Raw genomic sequence first — 17,035 nt, 5'->3', positions numbered from 1 at the left:
TCTTCCTAAATCTCATCCCTCTTAAAACACCTCAGTTCTAGACAAACCACTATAGCTGACCACCCTATTCCTAGAAATTAAACAGTATTTACATAAAGGTAAAAGATTACATTAACTAACAGAAGGATTTTTCCCAACATGTCTTTGTCACTTTGGCTGTATGAGTAATTATCATGAATGATTAATATTCATTTTCATACTTTTCAACATTTCGGGGGAGAACATGAGACTAGAATTACACGGTAGAAGAAATAGGAATTGTCCTGGGATGTTTGGTGGAAACAAGGTATTTAACTGTGGTTATGGAAAATTCACAGTGGCCGTGAATTAGCATTAAGTAAGCAACAACTTAGGTAGTTTGGGACTCTTCGGACTTGGATGAGATACATCTTTAAAACATATGCAGCTGGGCACAGTGGCTCAGGCCTGTAACCCCAGCACTTTGGGAGGCTGAGGCGGGCGGATCACCTGAAGTCACAAGTTCAAGACCAGCCTGGCCAAGGCGGTGAAACCCCGTCTCTATTAAAAATACAAAAATTCGTGGGGCATGGTGGTGAGCGCCTGTAATCCCAGCTACTCAGGGGGCTGAGGCAGGAGAATCGCTTGAACCCGGGAGGGGGAGGTTGCAGTGAGCCGAGATCATGTCACAGCACCACAGCCTAGACGACAGAGCAAGACTCTGTCTCAAAAAAAAAAAAGCATATATTGATATAATATTAATACATCTATTATTGGGTTTGATATTAATTACCTGCTTTCAGTGTTCTCTAACACATTCTAATAACCTACATTTTAAAACAATTTAACAGCACCCAGTGCCCCACCCCAAAGTGTAACTGTATCCAAGAATGATGGAAACGGAACTGCAATTCTAGTTAGTTGGCAGCCACCTCCAGAAGACACTCAAAATGGAATGGTCCAAGAGTATAAGGTATGAGTATAATATATGTATATTAATATTCTGATGGACAGCCCCCACCATTCACAAAGAAAAAGCGGGCTGGTATTTGTTTATGGATATTTGGCGCCATCTGCTGGTCCACATAGCAACATGTAAAATTATTTTTAAAACACTTCTCTTGTTCATTCAGTGATTTTGAAATTCTGATTCGGGTGGTCTGACAGGGGCCCTTGCACATATATTTTGGTGAATCTTTTGGCGATTCTGATGCGCATCCTTAGTTAAGGCCCAAATAAGACTATACATGTTCTTCTGAGGAGCAAATTAATCTGTACGGTAACCAAGTATCCTGAGCAGAATTTTAAGTTTATTTTATTTTCAAAAGATTTTTAAAAACAAATTGAGAAACATCTTTATGAATTCCATTTGTGTATATGAACAGTGTATTTTTTAAAGTATTTAAAAGACTGCCATAAGTGCACTGTGGATGTTTTAAGATATTTCAAGTAAGATTTTCTAGATAATTGAGGCATTAAAAGGTAAAAGTCTCTGTACTTTTAAGTGTTTTCTTAAGAGTTTCAAGGCTGTCTCAATACTGAGGAGTGACAGGATACTATGCGTTAATCCAGAAAAATAGAATGCTATAGAAGATTTTTAAGGATTTAAAATGAGGTGATGTCTCAGCTCTCAAGCTAAATTGTGGAATGTAGGCATTTTCCCCTAAGAGTCAGAACTCATTTCTCTCCTGAAGAAATGCAAAAGGGTGGATTTCACGTAACTTCACGGTCAATTTAAAATAATAAAATGCTTTTCAGAACCTGATTGACTGGTACAAAATCAGTTTGTGGCTTTGGTTCAGCTGTATAATGTAAATGGGATTTAAAAAAATCACAAAAGAGTCTTTATTTCCAAATGGTCAGCTCCTGGTATAGGGTCTGACCATTTCTTGGTGTTATGTATTGAAACTATATTAAAATAATATTAACTTTCAAAGAAAACATAAAAGGATAAATGATGGAAGAGACTATGCTTAGATTTCTTTTAATCTCACTTCCTATTACAGTTTAGACAATTGTCTACTTAAAGTTAATGGTATATATTGCTTGAGGACATCATAGGGAATATAGAGTATGTCAGCTGGGCGTGGTGGCTCACGCCTGTAATCCCAGCACTTTGAGAGGCCGAGGCAGGCAGATCATCTGAGGTCAGGCCGGCCTGGCCAACATGGTGAAAGCCTGTCTCTACTAAAAATACAAAAATTAGCTGGGTGTGGTGGTGCACGCCTTTAATCCCAGCTACTCAGGAGACTGAGGCAGGAGAATCACTGGAACCTGGGAGGTGGAGGCTGCAGTAAGCCAAGATTGCACCACTACACTGCAGCCTGAGCCACAGAGCAAGACTCTGTCTCTAATAATAATAATAATAATGAGCATGTTTTTCTATAGATCATTTTCTTATGGAAACTGAGCTTGAACATTGTCGTGTACCACATCCAAGTTCTTAAACATCGCAGAAGATCACTCATTGATGAATCTTTTAGTGAAATTTAAAACAAGGATTATAGTATAGTTTGAAAATCTCAATTTCTTGAGAATAGTTTTCGATCACAAATATTATTAGCCAAGTTAATCAGGTAACTCTTTGTTATTAGAAGAATGCTGTTTTCACATCAAATATGTATTGCTATTTTTCATGTTCTCATGTATGCTGTGAAGGACTGATAGTCCCATTTAAATAGAAGATCAGAGGGCGAATTTTCTCTCATTGATAATATAGTTCAGTGTACCAGAGGTTGAATAAAATCCTAAGATGAGGCTCACTCCTTGTGTGCAGTTTTATTTTTAATAATCATATTTGTGCAAACTACTTTAGAATATTCAGAAGCTCTCCTTCCTTTTCAATCAACTACTCCGTATAAAATGTGATGTGCCAGTGCCAGTGCCAATGCCAGGCAGGTTGATCCCAGAGAACTGTTGAAGTAAAGTACGAGACTTGGAGTTTCCTACTCATTTTTGTTTTACAGTATCTGGTCATCTGTGTCATGCCTAGAATGCAAATGTTGAATGAGTATTGTTCTTGATCTGCATAGACACAGCTATCTGCAAGGTACTTATTTATCTGGCAAATAATGTCTTGGTGTTAGAAATCTAAATGAAGTGGGCTGATAGAAACTACTACCTTCGAGCACAGATTTGTAGACTTACCTGATAGAACCTTTTAAAAGTATATGAGAAAGTCATAAAGACGCCTTGAAACTACTTTCAACATTAAACTTGACCAGAAGATTGTTCATAGAACTAGATTTTAGAGAAAAATGACTTTGGAAACTTCTTATGGTAGTGCATGACAGTTTTGTACTCTGTCTAGGTTTAAAACTGCAACCCTGTGTTGATCTTTGCATTCATTTAGGTAATTTACCAGCTTGGTTTTTGTGATGTACTTCTTACAGGTTTGGTGTCTGGGCAATGAAACTCGATACCACATCAACAAAACAGTGGATGGTTCCACCTTTTCCGTGGTCATTCCCTTTCTTGTTCCTGGAATCCGATACAGTGTGGAAGTGGCAGCCAGCACTGGGGCAGGGCCTGGGGTGAAGAGTGAGCCTCAGTTCATCCAGCTGGGTGAGTGTCAGTGCAGATCCAATCTCTCGCTCTACCATGGGTCCCGCTTTGCTTTTTTGCATCTGGCTGAGCCACCCACCATTGCTAATTTAATAGAATCTGGAATATGGCTTAGAGCTACAAAAGTGTTAGCTTTACTTAATATATAGGAGAAAGAGAGAGAGAGAGAGACTAGATGTAGATATATGGACGTAGATATCTCAACTAAACTTGAACATATCCAAGCACACATTTTTGATATTTCAGGCAAAAGGTTGTCAATATTCAATGTTATCCTAATCCTGTCCTACATAATTTTTTTATCTATTCAATAAATACTATTAATTGAGCAGCAAGGATACCTCCGTGAACATGAAAGACAGTCTGCACCTTCATGGAACTCACAGTTGCTTGGATTTAAGATCAAACAAATAGGCCAGGTGCGGTGGCTCACACCTGTAATCCCAACACTTTGGGAGGCCGAGGCAGGCAAATCACGAGGTCAGCAGATCGAGACCATCCTGGCTAACACGGTGAAACCCCGTCTCTACTAAAAATACAAAAAAATTAGCCGGGTGTGATGGTGGGCGCCTGTAGTCCCAGCTACTTAGGAGGCTGAGGCAGGAGAATGGTGTGAACCCGGGAGGCAGAGCTTGCAGTGAGCCGAGATCACACCACTGCACTCCAGCCTGGGCAACAGAGTGAGACTCCCTATCAAAAAAAAAAAAAAAAAAAAATCAAATAAGCAAACTTCTATTTAAAACTTAAACCAGATATTAGAAGTTTATAGCAATGACCAATTTATATTCACATGTAGTGTCTATTTAAAATTGTAATTGTTTATTATAACAAAAAGATAGATTGAGATGTCAAAGAGTATTGAAATATGTTTATATGCTGATTGCTTAGAAAGTTAAATGCAATTTGTGCCTCAAACGCGGTTAGATGAATTAAGAAAAAAAAATCTAACATTGAAAGCTTCATTACCACAATTCACTCTGGGCAATATGGCATGAACATAAAGTACAAATTAGTAAGCGCATGCTAGTAAAATCTAAAACAAACAATAACAAAACAATGACAATACCATTGTAACTGAAAAGCAAGAAGAAAGGTTCAAATATTAAGAAGCTACATGTAAATTATGAATGATGCCAAGAAGCATATAGCACCTTTATGTTTTTGTCTTCCCAGATCAGAAGTTAAGCATTAGTAGTATTTTATTACTAGCGAAATATTAGTATATGTTACTAATATTACAATCAGTTGTTAAATCATCAAAAAGGATCAGATGTATGAAGCTTTGTAATTCACAATTACATACTAGTTTTGCATGTTAATAATATTGGTGACATCCTGGAAATTATTTCAAAACAAAATTAAGAAACACCTGGTTTTCATAAACTTCATTGCTATACATAAAGAACTTCACATTTATTTTGAAGAATATTATGGATGTTCCATTGTTTAGACAATGCGAGTTGCAGTAATAGATACATTTGCAGAGTTTCTGTCCTATGAGACAATAACGTCTACCAAAGTCCACTTGTGGGGTGGGGACTCTGTTGCACACAGACACTGAGGATCATAGGCGGATGGGTTAGCCTCTTTATCACAGGGCTTCTGAAGTGAACGCTGGCCCTGCAGCAAGGGGAGGAGAGAAACACATTGTCTATGGGAGTGTTCAGTGGTACAGGTCTAGACATGGTACACATGACTCCTCCCAGTGTGACTGCAAGCAAATGAACGGGGTCACCACAAAACTAAGTCACTGGCTAGGAAGCCTCCTCCCAACAGCTCTATTATATGAGTGTCCCATTCAAGCTTTTAGGGGAAAACTTGCTGTCTCTGTCACAGCCATAGGCTAAAATTTGATTTTTGCACTCACGTTACCACTAAAAACTTATCCATGTAACTGAAAACATCCTGTTCTCCAAAAACTATTAAAATATATTTTTAAAAAATAACCAATGATTACATATAGAAATAAAACTTTCAAACGAAAAATAGCTCCCAGTTTGTTTCAAGCAACACAAGAAACTGTAACTAAGTAAGTTGTTTGATGCATCTGTTTCACGTTTATATAAGATGTGGAGGAAAACAGTTTATATTGATAAAATAGTTGATAGTCAAATATTTGCCCAATTTTATTAAATTTCAGTATTAATTTATTAACATTGAAATAAGTTAACACTGTGATGACTCTATATATTGTTGTTGTTTACCTATTTTTATGACTGAAGAGTATTTAGTTCTATTTTTTGGAACATAAATTGGGAAAATGACTATGTATAATTTTATTTATTTAAGATTGAAACCATGGGGGCTTAAGGGCCAAATAGGTTTCCTTGAAATTATAAATGAGTTCCATTTTTCCATATCTTAATATAGGCTCAGCTGCAGTGAGACAAAGACTGAGCCAGCGAGTGGCTGTTTTAATTCATTAGTCATACCACACTTGAGTCTGTTAAATCCGTCTGGTTGCTTGCATAGGACCTCTCCTGGCTGTTTCCATATTATCTGAGGCTACCCATCTTAACCTTGCACAAATAGCCATGAAATCTATAAACCTAGCAGATACAAAGAATGTATTAGGAATAAGAAGGATAGCTCTGCTCGGTGAACTTTAAGAGGATGACTTCTTAGGAACTTTAAGAGGATGCTCTTAGGATAACCAGAGGTAATAAAAGAGTCTGGAACATGAAATAAAACTTTCATTCAACAAACAGAGAAAAGCAGGTAACTGCTTGTGAAAATAGGTTTTTCAGCCTTGACCCTCTATAGAATGAGATCTGGAATTCTGTTCAAGAACAAAGCAAACTGAAAAACCACACACACTCATACAACATGAGAAGGAATTTAGCCATTTTGCATTGAAAGGGGTGCTGTTTTCCTGAAGGCTGTTTCCTTCGTCATTGAAAGTTGCTTATTTTTCGTTCCAATTTTCTTACCAAGATGCAATGTCATTTAATAAGAGAAAAATCCGTTGAAAGAAGAATCCATAAAAAATGTTATTCATATGTAATGAGTTATACCAATTATCTTTATGGAAAAAAATGTATTTTTGGATTGAAAAATCTTTCTATCTTAAAGCAGATTGTATTAGCAGAATTGCTGTATTTCTTTCTAATTTGGTCTTAAGGTCTCTCTTTGCACAGTGGCTATAAACTCTAGTCCTGCCCTGACAGGGCTTTGGAGAATTTGGTTGTGGGTATTCACTTTGTGCCTTTCACAGGATGCTTTTTAATCCTGGCAGACAGCATAACGCCTGTGTTCAACCCATGACCAGGTGTCCCTCACACAGGAAACTAGTTTATACTGGCAGACGCCCCCATGGCTCTTATCTGACCTGTGTCCAGCTTATTCCTGTCAACATGCCTCCTCCTAGGAGAGCCTTAACTGGGAGGAAAGTTAAAACCTCCCAGTGTGTTGCTTAGATGAGACTCAGAGGAGGCAACACAACAAAAACACGTGAAATAACGGAAGCAGTTTATTACTCACAGGCCCATGAGACAGAGGGTGTGCCGACAAGGGCAGACGAGAAGGCCACCAGGGCAATGTGCTCAACCAGCAGGTGGGGATCCGGTGGGGGAAGACCTGGGCTCTGAGGACTTTTTGCTGTTGAAGGTATTACCCAGGCAAGTTTCCTTTGGGGAGTTCTGACTGGTGGGTTCTTAGAGCAAATGGCACAAGTCCCATGAGGTCACATTCTGTCTGAGAATGGTCACTGGCATATCTGCACAGTCCATGAGGGGTGTGGGGTCACTGGGGTGAGTCAAGTAAGTTGTATCTACGTATCCCACAGGGAGGTGGCCACCATAAGTCAGTCGTGTAAGGCAGATGTCTGGATTGACCATGTTGAGGAACTGGAGGGAGGGAGTCAGGGAACTGGAAATTGTCAAGGGTGTCAAAACCCAGATTCTGCTATGAGAAGGTTAAACTTAGATTCAAAATCAATGCTGAGGCCACATAAAATTATAAGAACTCGTGACAACAATATGTATCAGGATCAAATGATTTAATAATTGTAAGAAAGCACCAATCCTAATGAAATGGGCCAACACCTTCTTGTTTCACCAGATGTGGTGGGGGAAGAACATCAAAATTGCAGACAGAGGTGGGAATTCTGCACAGTGGGCACCCTCAGGGTTGATATCACTCAATACCAACAGAAGTGGATATTGCTTTGATGATACAGCCTCCAGGTCTCTACAGCAACTTTGCAGACCCCTTGTGTGACTGGGTGTTACGGTGGGCTTGAAAAAAACTCAGTGGGCTTAAAACATAAATGTAAACTAAGTTAATTTTATTAGCCATATATTCATCAATTTTTAAATAATGAATCAAAATGGCCAGCAGAAAATATGAGCCCTTTTGACGATTCATAACCCTTGATATTATAATTCTTTTACATACTTCACATTATTTTATCTGTTGCTTGCCATGATTATTATTTTAATGCAGAGATTGTTCATGGCTCTTTCAATGGTAACATTATCTGAATTTTTCATTGGGTTTTACTGATCCTGAATTGTGTAGGTCTTTCTGAGCTTACATTAAGTAATGTGTTTCTAAGACAATGAAATGTCTTAAAATATAATGTTAGTGTCAGGGGTACACACACACATGCACACACATAGAGACTTTTCCATATCTAGCTTAGAGAGGACATAAAATTTTATTTCTTTTTTTTTTTAGAACATACTATTTAAGCATGCTGTAGAAGTCTGGGAAAGTTTATTGTCTGTGAATACTTATTAAATATTCCTTATTTGTACATGTATTATTTGTACCTGTATTAAAGTATTTCATTTTTTAGTGTTATGTTTTGTATTTTTCTCAGTTAGTTAGCACTGTCCTGTGAGACTTAATCTAAGCAGTAACCTGCAGAGCTCTTTGGTTCGAAAAGAGAAGCAGTGTGCCATTGCTTTTGTTTTTAAGCATGATTCTATACAATTGTCACACTTGCTTTGAGTTGAAAGAAATAAATAAAACTGTGCAATTTTGCTGAAAACAGTATGAACTGTTTTATTTGATGATGGTGAGTGGTGTGTGAGGAAAAACAGAGATCATTATCCAGAAATTAACCAAGTAATGGCAGCCACAAATGAGTGTGTGCATTATTGCATTGAGTCTTCGACCCAAATTAATCGGAAGATGACTTTTCAGATGCCCAAGGAAACCCTGTGTCACCTGAGGACCAAGTCAGCCTCGCTCAGCAGATTTCAGATGTCGTGAAGCAGCCTGCCTTCATAGCAGGTATCGGAGCAGCCTGTTGGATCCTCCTTATGGTCTTCAGCATCTGGCTTTACCGACACCGCAAGAAGAGAAACGGACTTACTAGTACTTATGCGGGTATCAGAAAAGGTATTAGCTTTCCCAAGGTTTTCATATTTTAATGTTTATAAAACTCTTGATTTTAATATTTGATTCCAAATTATTCATGATTATGCATATCCTCTAGAATTTTTTAATATGTACAAGATTTTCAAAAGTGCATTTATTGTGCTGCGGTATCCACATATTAACTTCTCTTACATAGCAGAACTACAAATAGAGTTTATTAGTTTCTTAGGGCTCAGTTCCTTTAAAATAGATTTCACCAAGGTATGTCTACCTTTGGCTGTTATACCATTTCCCTTTTCTCTTAGGGAATTATTTTATTGCTTTATATTCTTGAGGGAAATTTTCAATGTCCTTGTTATTGGAATTATAAACGCAACCTTTGAACAGTCTCACACTATTTCAGGGGAGACATTGTTACCCTTTGTGAAGCAAAATATAAAATACTGCCATTTGATTATTTATAAAATACTCCTTTCTTGGTGAATATGGAAGGCATGACTGAGTGATGTACTGTTGCTTACAGAGAGGAGAGGGTTAGTCCATTTTTATTATTATAGAGTTGCAAAATGGAATATGTGTATGCTGTTACTTAGTGATGGTGATTTTGTTACAAATATGTTTACAATTTTAAAAAAGATAGCTTACTTGGCCACTATTATTATTTGCAATTTTAAAGATGACCCAAATATGCCAAGATTGTCACAGATACTTTTGCCACTTATCCTTAAACTCTGAAGACTGCTGATATTTTTGTGTTTTTTGTTCTCAAAGGAAATTGTTAACAGTGTCAGACAGATGATCCTCCCTGCCGCTTGGATACCTTCATCAATTCTGGGCCTCAGATCTGGGCTGTATATTAGGTTAGATGGTTGTAAGTCCCAGTTTTCAGAGACGCCCCAGTTTATGTCACTAGTCCAACAAGATCACTTCTAGTACCCCTTCTTGCTGTCAAAATTGTACTGACTTAAATGGCAGATTATACAAATTATAGGGCCTATCCTTCAGTCAAACGCAACAGCTTTGCTTTCCTGCAAAGCAAATTTAAAGAGGATTTCCAATTTAAAAAAGTCTTCTACCCTACCATCACTAACTTTTTCCCCCCAGTTTTCTACGTAAGTGAACATTTCTTACACATGTTGGCCAGATTGTTTCTCTGACCAATTATATGACAAAGTCAGAATCTTTCATGTTAGCTAGAACTTGAATGTCCCTAGGCATAGATAAAACAGTATGGGACAGCAGTCTAAAATATTTGTGTTCTCCGTCACAAGGGGACTTAGCAAGAGTCAACACAAATGCATCACTAATACTATAAAAATAAATCTCCTTGCCGTCAGCCTGTGGCTCAGCAGCAGTCTCTTCATGTACATACATTTGCTTTAGCATTATCATCCTTAAATATGTTTTTTTCACATATGTGTCCTCTCTAGGGATGAAGCAGTATGTCAATATTCCCGCCTGTGAAATGGAAAATGAGGGCTTGGAGGTTACTGAAAAGAGAACTGGTGCTCATTATGTATACAAAGTAGAAGAATGTCAGGCACATGTTACCATATAAAAACCTTTGACTGAAAATAATTGTAGACAAGGGGTTTTGGGTTTCTTTGTGTGGTGGAGCGGGGAAGGAGTTGGATGTTCAGGGTAGAAGATGTTTGGATTTGAATGAGGAAAAGAGTGACTAATTAACATATAGATGTGGAGTCTCTTGAATTCTTCATCAAAAGACCTCCGTCATCAACTCTGTTTTGCAAATAGCCAGTCGGTGGAATCCTGTGTTTCTTATGAAGTGCCATAGCTACGTGATTATAATAATTTAATGCTGTACATTGTCTTGAACTCTAAAAATGTGACATGCAACTCTCCTTCCTACTGAAATGTTTCTTTCTCTTTACTAACGTACTTTGAGCATGCCGACAAATGCCTATGTGCTCTTTGTGCAAAACCTATTAAACTAATACCATTACCCTTTCAACTTAGCTTGTGTTTAAGCAGAAATCATAGAACATAATTACAAATGTAATTTGATGAGCATTTGATTCTGCTTTCTTCACTTTGTCCTGTTGGCACTTTTTCATAATTTTGTTTCTATGCAATTTTTAAGTGCATTTTGAGATCTTAAATTTTCTATACCAAAGTCAATGCCAGTAATTTTAAGAAAAAAAGAAAGTGAAATATCTTAAAGAATAAAAAATGTAAAAGAGCCTATTGACCTATAAAACATCAAGCCAGAGTGTAACTTCGGGGGAACAGTGAGCATATTTAACATTTCCCCCTTATATGTAGCTACCAGTGTGACATCTGCCAGTTCGCTGGGTACCCCCTGTCCACATGCATTCACATATTGCACCCGCATCACTTAGGGACACAGAGAGTTTATTATATTATTGGAAGCTTTGAAAATTAAGTTGTTATTTGGTGTGCTAGCAGTGAAAATTTCATTTAGATTGACCTCCTTTTCATCTCTTCTTCAGTTCCTCAAAGTGGGGTTAGCAGTTAGCTAGGAGAAGTAATGACAAGGACCTTTCATATTTTCCCGGTGTCCTTGTGATTGCAAATTAATGTTCAGGCACTCCATTCTTGCTTGAATAGCTTTAGTTTCAAATGCACCTTTCATTTTTTTTTTATGAAGACTTGTTACTATGGCTCTGAATTTTTGAATGTAGCTAAATTACACTGACTCTGAAAAGACCTGACTGAAAAAAACACAATAGGGTTCTTAAGACAGGGACTGCTGTGCTGCAAACGAAGGCCAGGGTATAAACTGGGGACACAGCACTGAGGTTTTTGCTTTTGTTCTTTCTAGTATGCTCAGAGATAAAGTGGCTTGGTAAGAAGTGACAATTGTAGAGGATGCTATAGCGTTTCGGTTTGCAACCCCAAATGCTCCGATTCTACAGTAAATTTCTTGGAGATGTTCAAATGTGAAATAGAAAATATAATTCTGGCAGTGTTTTGATACATGATAAGTAATCAATATTCTACTTTGTTTCTACTAAAGATTATTTTAAAGAAACTTTAATCTTAGAGGGAATAACATATATTTCCTTGCTTTTTTTTTTTTTTTTAACCAGAGCAGCGTTTACTTTAATTTAACATGAAGAGATTGGAAATAAGTCAATCTCCTCCCTCTATGAAATGACATGGAAATTGCTCTGCCGTTATCCAACCCCCCAGGAATGGGAGAAGATAGGAAAAGTGGGGGAGGAATGGCTGCTACTTTTGAGGTCTGCAGTTCAATTTCAGGCATTATTGATTAGATTAAGATTTATAACTGCAGAGAGAGTGAAGGTTTTCAGGAGGGTGTTATTGTTCTATTGTTTAGCTTCTACTGTGGTATTAAAAGAATGTCCAGCCTACTTCTAGGAAGCTTCTAAAAGTAAACTCAAAGAAATTACAATTTAAAACTCCAGATTTTTCTGTCCATTCACAAATTTTTATGATGACAAAAAATGTCATTTGTGTGGTAGGACGTCAGGCATTTCCGCTCAGTGAAACAGTTAAATTTTATGGTTCTCTTTTATTCAGTTCATCTTTTTCTTTCCTTTCCTTTACTTGTGTTGTGTTTGTTTGTTTGTTTCTTCTTCCCCTTTCCTTGCCTTTCCTTCTTTTCCTTCTTTCTCTCTTTTTTTTCTCTCAATGTTGAGTACATAAGTGCACCTAGTAGTTCACTTTAATAAGCATTTACTTTCAGATTTCTAGATAAGGTTCCAGCAAGACTCTGATAATACTTGTTTAAGAATCCATCATCCTGTGTTTGGAGATGATTAATAGTGGAGGATTCTTGTTTGTACGAAAGCCATGAGCTAAATCTGTGTTACTAAATCCAGGGTCATTCACAGGCTAACCTAGCATAATTCCCTTCCTGAGCGTACTAGAATGTCAGACCCTTCAAAATGGTACCTGTAGAGACAAGCTTCTTTTTTTAACCTCAGAGTTGGTTTTATTCATAGATCAGAGTGTCAGAACTGCTGGCTTAGTTATTTACATTTGTTTTATGTTCAGCTGTCTGCTTGATTTATACTAATGTGATATGTTCCCTTTCTCTCTTCAGCTTAATAACTGGTTTATATTTTGTTTTGATTTTTCAGTCCCGTCTTTTACCTTCACACCAACAGGTATATATTTGCACTTACCCTCCTCCTTTCCATTGTTAGTTTGGCATGTGTTCTACTATTGTGTTTCTGTTTTTATTTCATTTTCCGCAGTAAGTTGGGGGAAAGAACTTAACGTGGAATGTAATACTTGATTTACTCACACCAGGCATGTGTTTAAAGTAGAAATGGTTGGTGTTGCTTTTCATCCATTCCATGCAATTATTTATTCACAATTCCACACTGGATCTTGGCCTTGTTTGCATGTGTTTCATTAAGTAGACACACTGTCTCTACCTTCAGCATGATTTAACATGCTAATGATCTTATTGACTACTTCAGACTTGGCAGTGCATTTTTCAACTTAAGCTTTCGAGTTTTCCAACAAAAATTTCTCTCCCTTATGATTCTCTGTCCCCAGAATCAATATTGTTAAAGGTAACCACAATATCCAGCACATGTGAAAGAGAAAACTTTTCGTTTTCCCTAAGTCAGAATCCTAATATTCCGTTCTATTCAATTTCTTTCAAAATGGGTCCTCTTCTGTCCCGTCACCTCCAGGAAAAGATGTACCTGTAGTTATGCCCTCTCAGTTTTAATCCAGTTATTGTCATCACTGGGAACAGTTATCTCTCTATAACAGACTTCCAGTTTGGAGTTCTTCTAAGTAGCAGAATTTGGCAGCTTTAAAAACACATTTCTTCTTAGAAAATGTGTCTGTATTTACAGAAAAGCTAATCTTCTTAACCACTTAGCCTAACTATGTGCAAATCTTTTTTTTGTTATGGTTAAATTTTCCACCCCAAATTTATTAAGCTGAGGATGCTTTCAAGAGCATTATATTTTGATTGTCTATACATGTCTGATGAAAATATAATGAGAAATAATTTGCACAAGCCACAATAAAAAATATGTCACATGAATTAACAGTCACAACTTGGCATACATCTTTGTGTGTGGAAAGGTTTATTTTAACATTTTTCTTTGACTTACTGGTACTCATACTTCCGGGAAAATAATCTAGTAGTTTTTTTTTTTTTCCTGAGTTTAAGTTGACACTTATATAAAATCATGAAATTATGTGCTCCAATAATAAATTCAAAATGGAAATCCATCGGAATGCTAATGTACAGATGTGTAACAGTTATATTTAATAAGAGTGTACTGATGTTTTGCTTTTTCTTGATTCTCCACCTTATTGGAATATGAAGAAAATAAGAGTGATATATAGATATCTAATTATATATAATTAGATATATGATATGTATATATAATTCTATACAATATTTAAAGAAATGTCACTAGTTGAATCAGAATCTGTTACATCGTGTGATTTTTGCAATGCTTCTGTGTAGGAAGACAGAAGGAATTCCATTTTAGAAAGAAGCTCATGAATGTAATAGCTTTTGATATATAAATATGTCTATTAATTGTTCCTTTTTTTCATAACATTCTAGTAACTTACCAGAGAGGAGGCGAAGCTGTCAGCAGTGGAGGGAGGTAATTATCTTGCTTGTTTTGTAGATCCTACAGGGAATTCCAAATATTTCTTCATCTTCCTCAATGACACCACTTTCTCTGCTTAAAAAGTCTAACTTAAAGGTGGAATTTATTTAGTTCCTTGACAAAGACTCCATTCAGCTATGCTTGTTGAAACAGGCTGTTTACACACAAATGTAGTTGATTGGAGTAGTTGCATCTTAGTGAGTGACCACCAGAGGGAGGACTTCAACCGAGAAAGAGACTTGCTGATTTAGCAAATGATTAAAAGGAGTTAAAGTGACTAAGCTGTGGCATTTATGAAGATTAACAAATATAGCTAGTTAACAAATACTATCCAAGAAAAAGTGTTCATTTGAAAAACCTGCTGAACACAGCAATTGCTTAAGTTGTAGGTTATGTTTGTTTGTTCTTGTTATGAATTCAACATAGTTCACATCCCCATTTGCAGGAAAATGTGTTGAAATAAAAGAGGAAATCTGGGTAGCTTGTTAACAAAGAAGGTTTTCCCTCCTCTAATTGAAATGAATCTCAATCTTATATTTATGATTTTTAAAGTAATTATTATTCAGTGAACTTTAATATATTCATAGAGAAATCACAAATTGATGTGACAACCAGCTTAAAGGGGCTGAAATAAGGTATAAGTTATGTGATGAGCCAAGCTTCAGAATTTTTCAGAATAAGATGTTTTTTTTCTCCAAAACAGTAACATCTAGCTTACAGTGTAAAAAAAAAAAATCTTCCAACCAAAACCATCTTATAATTCAAATTCAGTGAACTTACTAAATTCCCTTCTTTGTACAGCTGTATAACATGGCTGCTACGGGAAAGATAACAATGAGTAAGATATTATTCCTGAATTCAAGGAACATACCATCCGATAAGGAAATTACTGAATTTAGTATATAACAAAGAGTGGTTTAAAAAAAAAGAAGGTTGACCACCTTTAGCAAATGTTGTACAAATTTGGCAACAAGTACTAATCTTTCTTTCGTGGGTATTGCTAACTTCTTGTTTTCATACCTGTGAAACAAAGCCAGCCAGTGACAGACCCAAAGCTAGGGAGGTTTCCATAAGGAATAAATCCACTTGATTCAGGAATTAAACCAGGGCATGTTTGTGCATCCAGGGGAATTCCATCTAAATCACAGCCCAGACACTCATGAAAGAGCCTCTGGCATAAGAACATTTTCTCGTGGGTGAATCTGGAATACCTGATTTTATAACCACTTCATTACATGTGTATATTTCAACCTCCTCATTAATCAAAACATGTGAAAGTGCTTCCTGAGTATCTTTGATATGTTCTTCACTAGCCTCTGTGCGTGGGCATGTGTACACAAGTATCACACACACACATGCACGTACAGAAAAATAAGCCTGTTTCCTACTCTAAAAGAATTTACAACCTGGATAGAGCAAACTAGCACGTGGGAAACAATGGCAGGAATGCTTAGGTAGCAAATGCTAGTTGCTACGGCAGGATGGAAAAATTACAAAGTTCCTGAGCTATTTGGAAAGCTCACTATATCGCAAAACAAACATAGCTTTTTAAATTTAAAAATAAAATCCCTGGCAGTGAAACTGATTTATTTCAAATACTAAGTAGAAATGATCATTTTCCTAAATGAAATGCTAAGCGATGTTGGGATGTTACGGAGGCAACAGTTCAATAAAGATTTCAGAGTTAATGCTCAAAATGTCAGTTATATACAAAATTTTAAAAGTATTTATTCATGCAATATATTGAACACTTACTATGTGACAGGTACTAATTTACTTACTTGGGATGCATCAGTAAGCAAAGTGGATAAAAATTCCTGCCCTTCTAGACCTTACATTATAGTGGGGGAAATGCGAGATGAATAATAAACATTTTTTTAAAAAGTCAACTGGATAATATCAGCAGTTGATAAATGCTATGGAAAAAATAAAACAGGATGAGGACGATAAGGCTGCTTTATGAAGGGGCCTCATTCCTAGCCACTTATGGATGTGTGTGTCATTGTGTGTGTACGTGTGTCTGTGTCTGTGTTTCGTGACCTAGGGAGATCAGAGAGGGAATAATGAACCAAACTCCTACACTGACTTCTCTTGTGTCTGTCCCTTAAGCACTGGTTTCCCTCATGTGTTTCAGACTTTCTGAGTCCTCACTGGACCTCCTACCTCACTTGGTTAATGACACCAAAGCCAAAACCTTCCAGCCATCCTCTTGGACCTCCTGTATCCATTACTGCATTTTGTTGATGCTGTCTGTTACTCCTTTCACTCTCATATTGTTTTATTTCGAGCCCTACTTCTCCTTTGCCTAATCTATGACAAAAGCTCTCAGGAGTCCTACCTTTATCTATAATACCTTCATTAGCACTATTTCCTGCTAATTCCCTTTGCTCACTGGAGACAGAATGATCTTTTGAAATGCATATTGATCATGTTTCTGAGCTCCAGAAAATCCCATTATCAATAGGACCTATCATGTTTAGAATATCAGATCCAAACTCGACATAATATGCAAAGTCCACAGCTCTAGGGCTCTGCAGACTTACTTCACACCTCAAAATGTGCCAGACCCTACAATCCACTGTGTCACTCCA

General features: G+C 36.9%; 1 protein-coding gene across 13 annotated transcripts in view; it reads left to right on the top strand.

Moving 5' to 3' along the window:
• The window catches only part of ROBO1 (roundabout guidance receptor 1), a 1,183,344-nt gene that overhangs the window by 1,113,703 nt on the left and 52,606 nt on the right, over positions 1-17,035 (top strand). For 9 of the 13 annotated variants that reach the window (XM_054551660.2, XM_054551661.2, XM_054551659.2 and 6 more), the window contains 5 exons: positions 810-931; positions 3,351-3,522; positions 8,671-8,868; positions 12,936-12,962; positions 14,396-14,438. In XM_054551660.2, coding sequence (XP_054407635.1) covers positions 810-931; positions 3,351-3,522; positions 8,671-8,868; positions 12,936-12,962; positions 14,396-14,438 — 562 coding nt within the window. The remainder of the gene's footprint in view (positions 1-809; positions 932-3,350; positions 3,523-8,670; positions 8,869-12,935; positions 12,963-14,395; positions 14,439-17,035) is intronic. The other 4 variants (XM_063721864.1, XM_054551658.2, XM_002813400.6 and 1 more) reach the window with 1 other exon arrangement.

This window comes from Pongo abelii, chromosome 2 (assembly GCF_028885655.2).
Source record: "Pongo abelii isolate AG06213 chromosome 2, NHGRI_mPonAbe1-v2.0_pri, whole genome shotgun sequence".
In the NCBI taxonomy this organism is placed as follows: Eukaryota; Metazoa; Chordata; class Mammalia; order Primates; family Hominidae; genus Pongo; species Pongo abelii.
The sequence above is the reverse complement of the archived record's forward strand: the minus strand, read 5'-3'. Positions and strand labels throughout refer to the sequence as shown.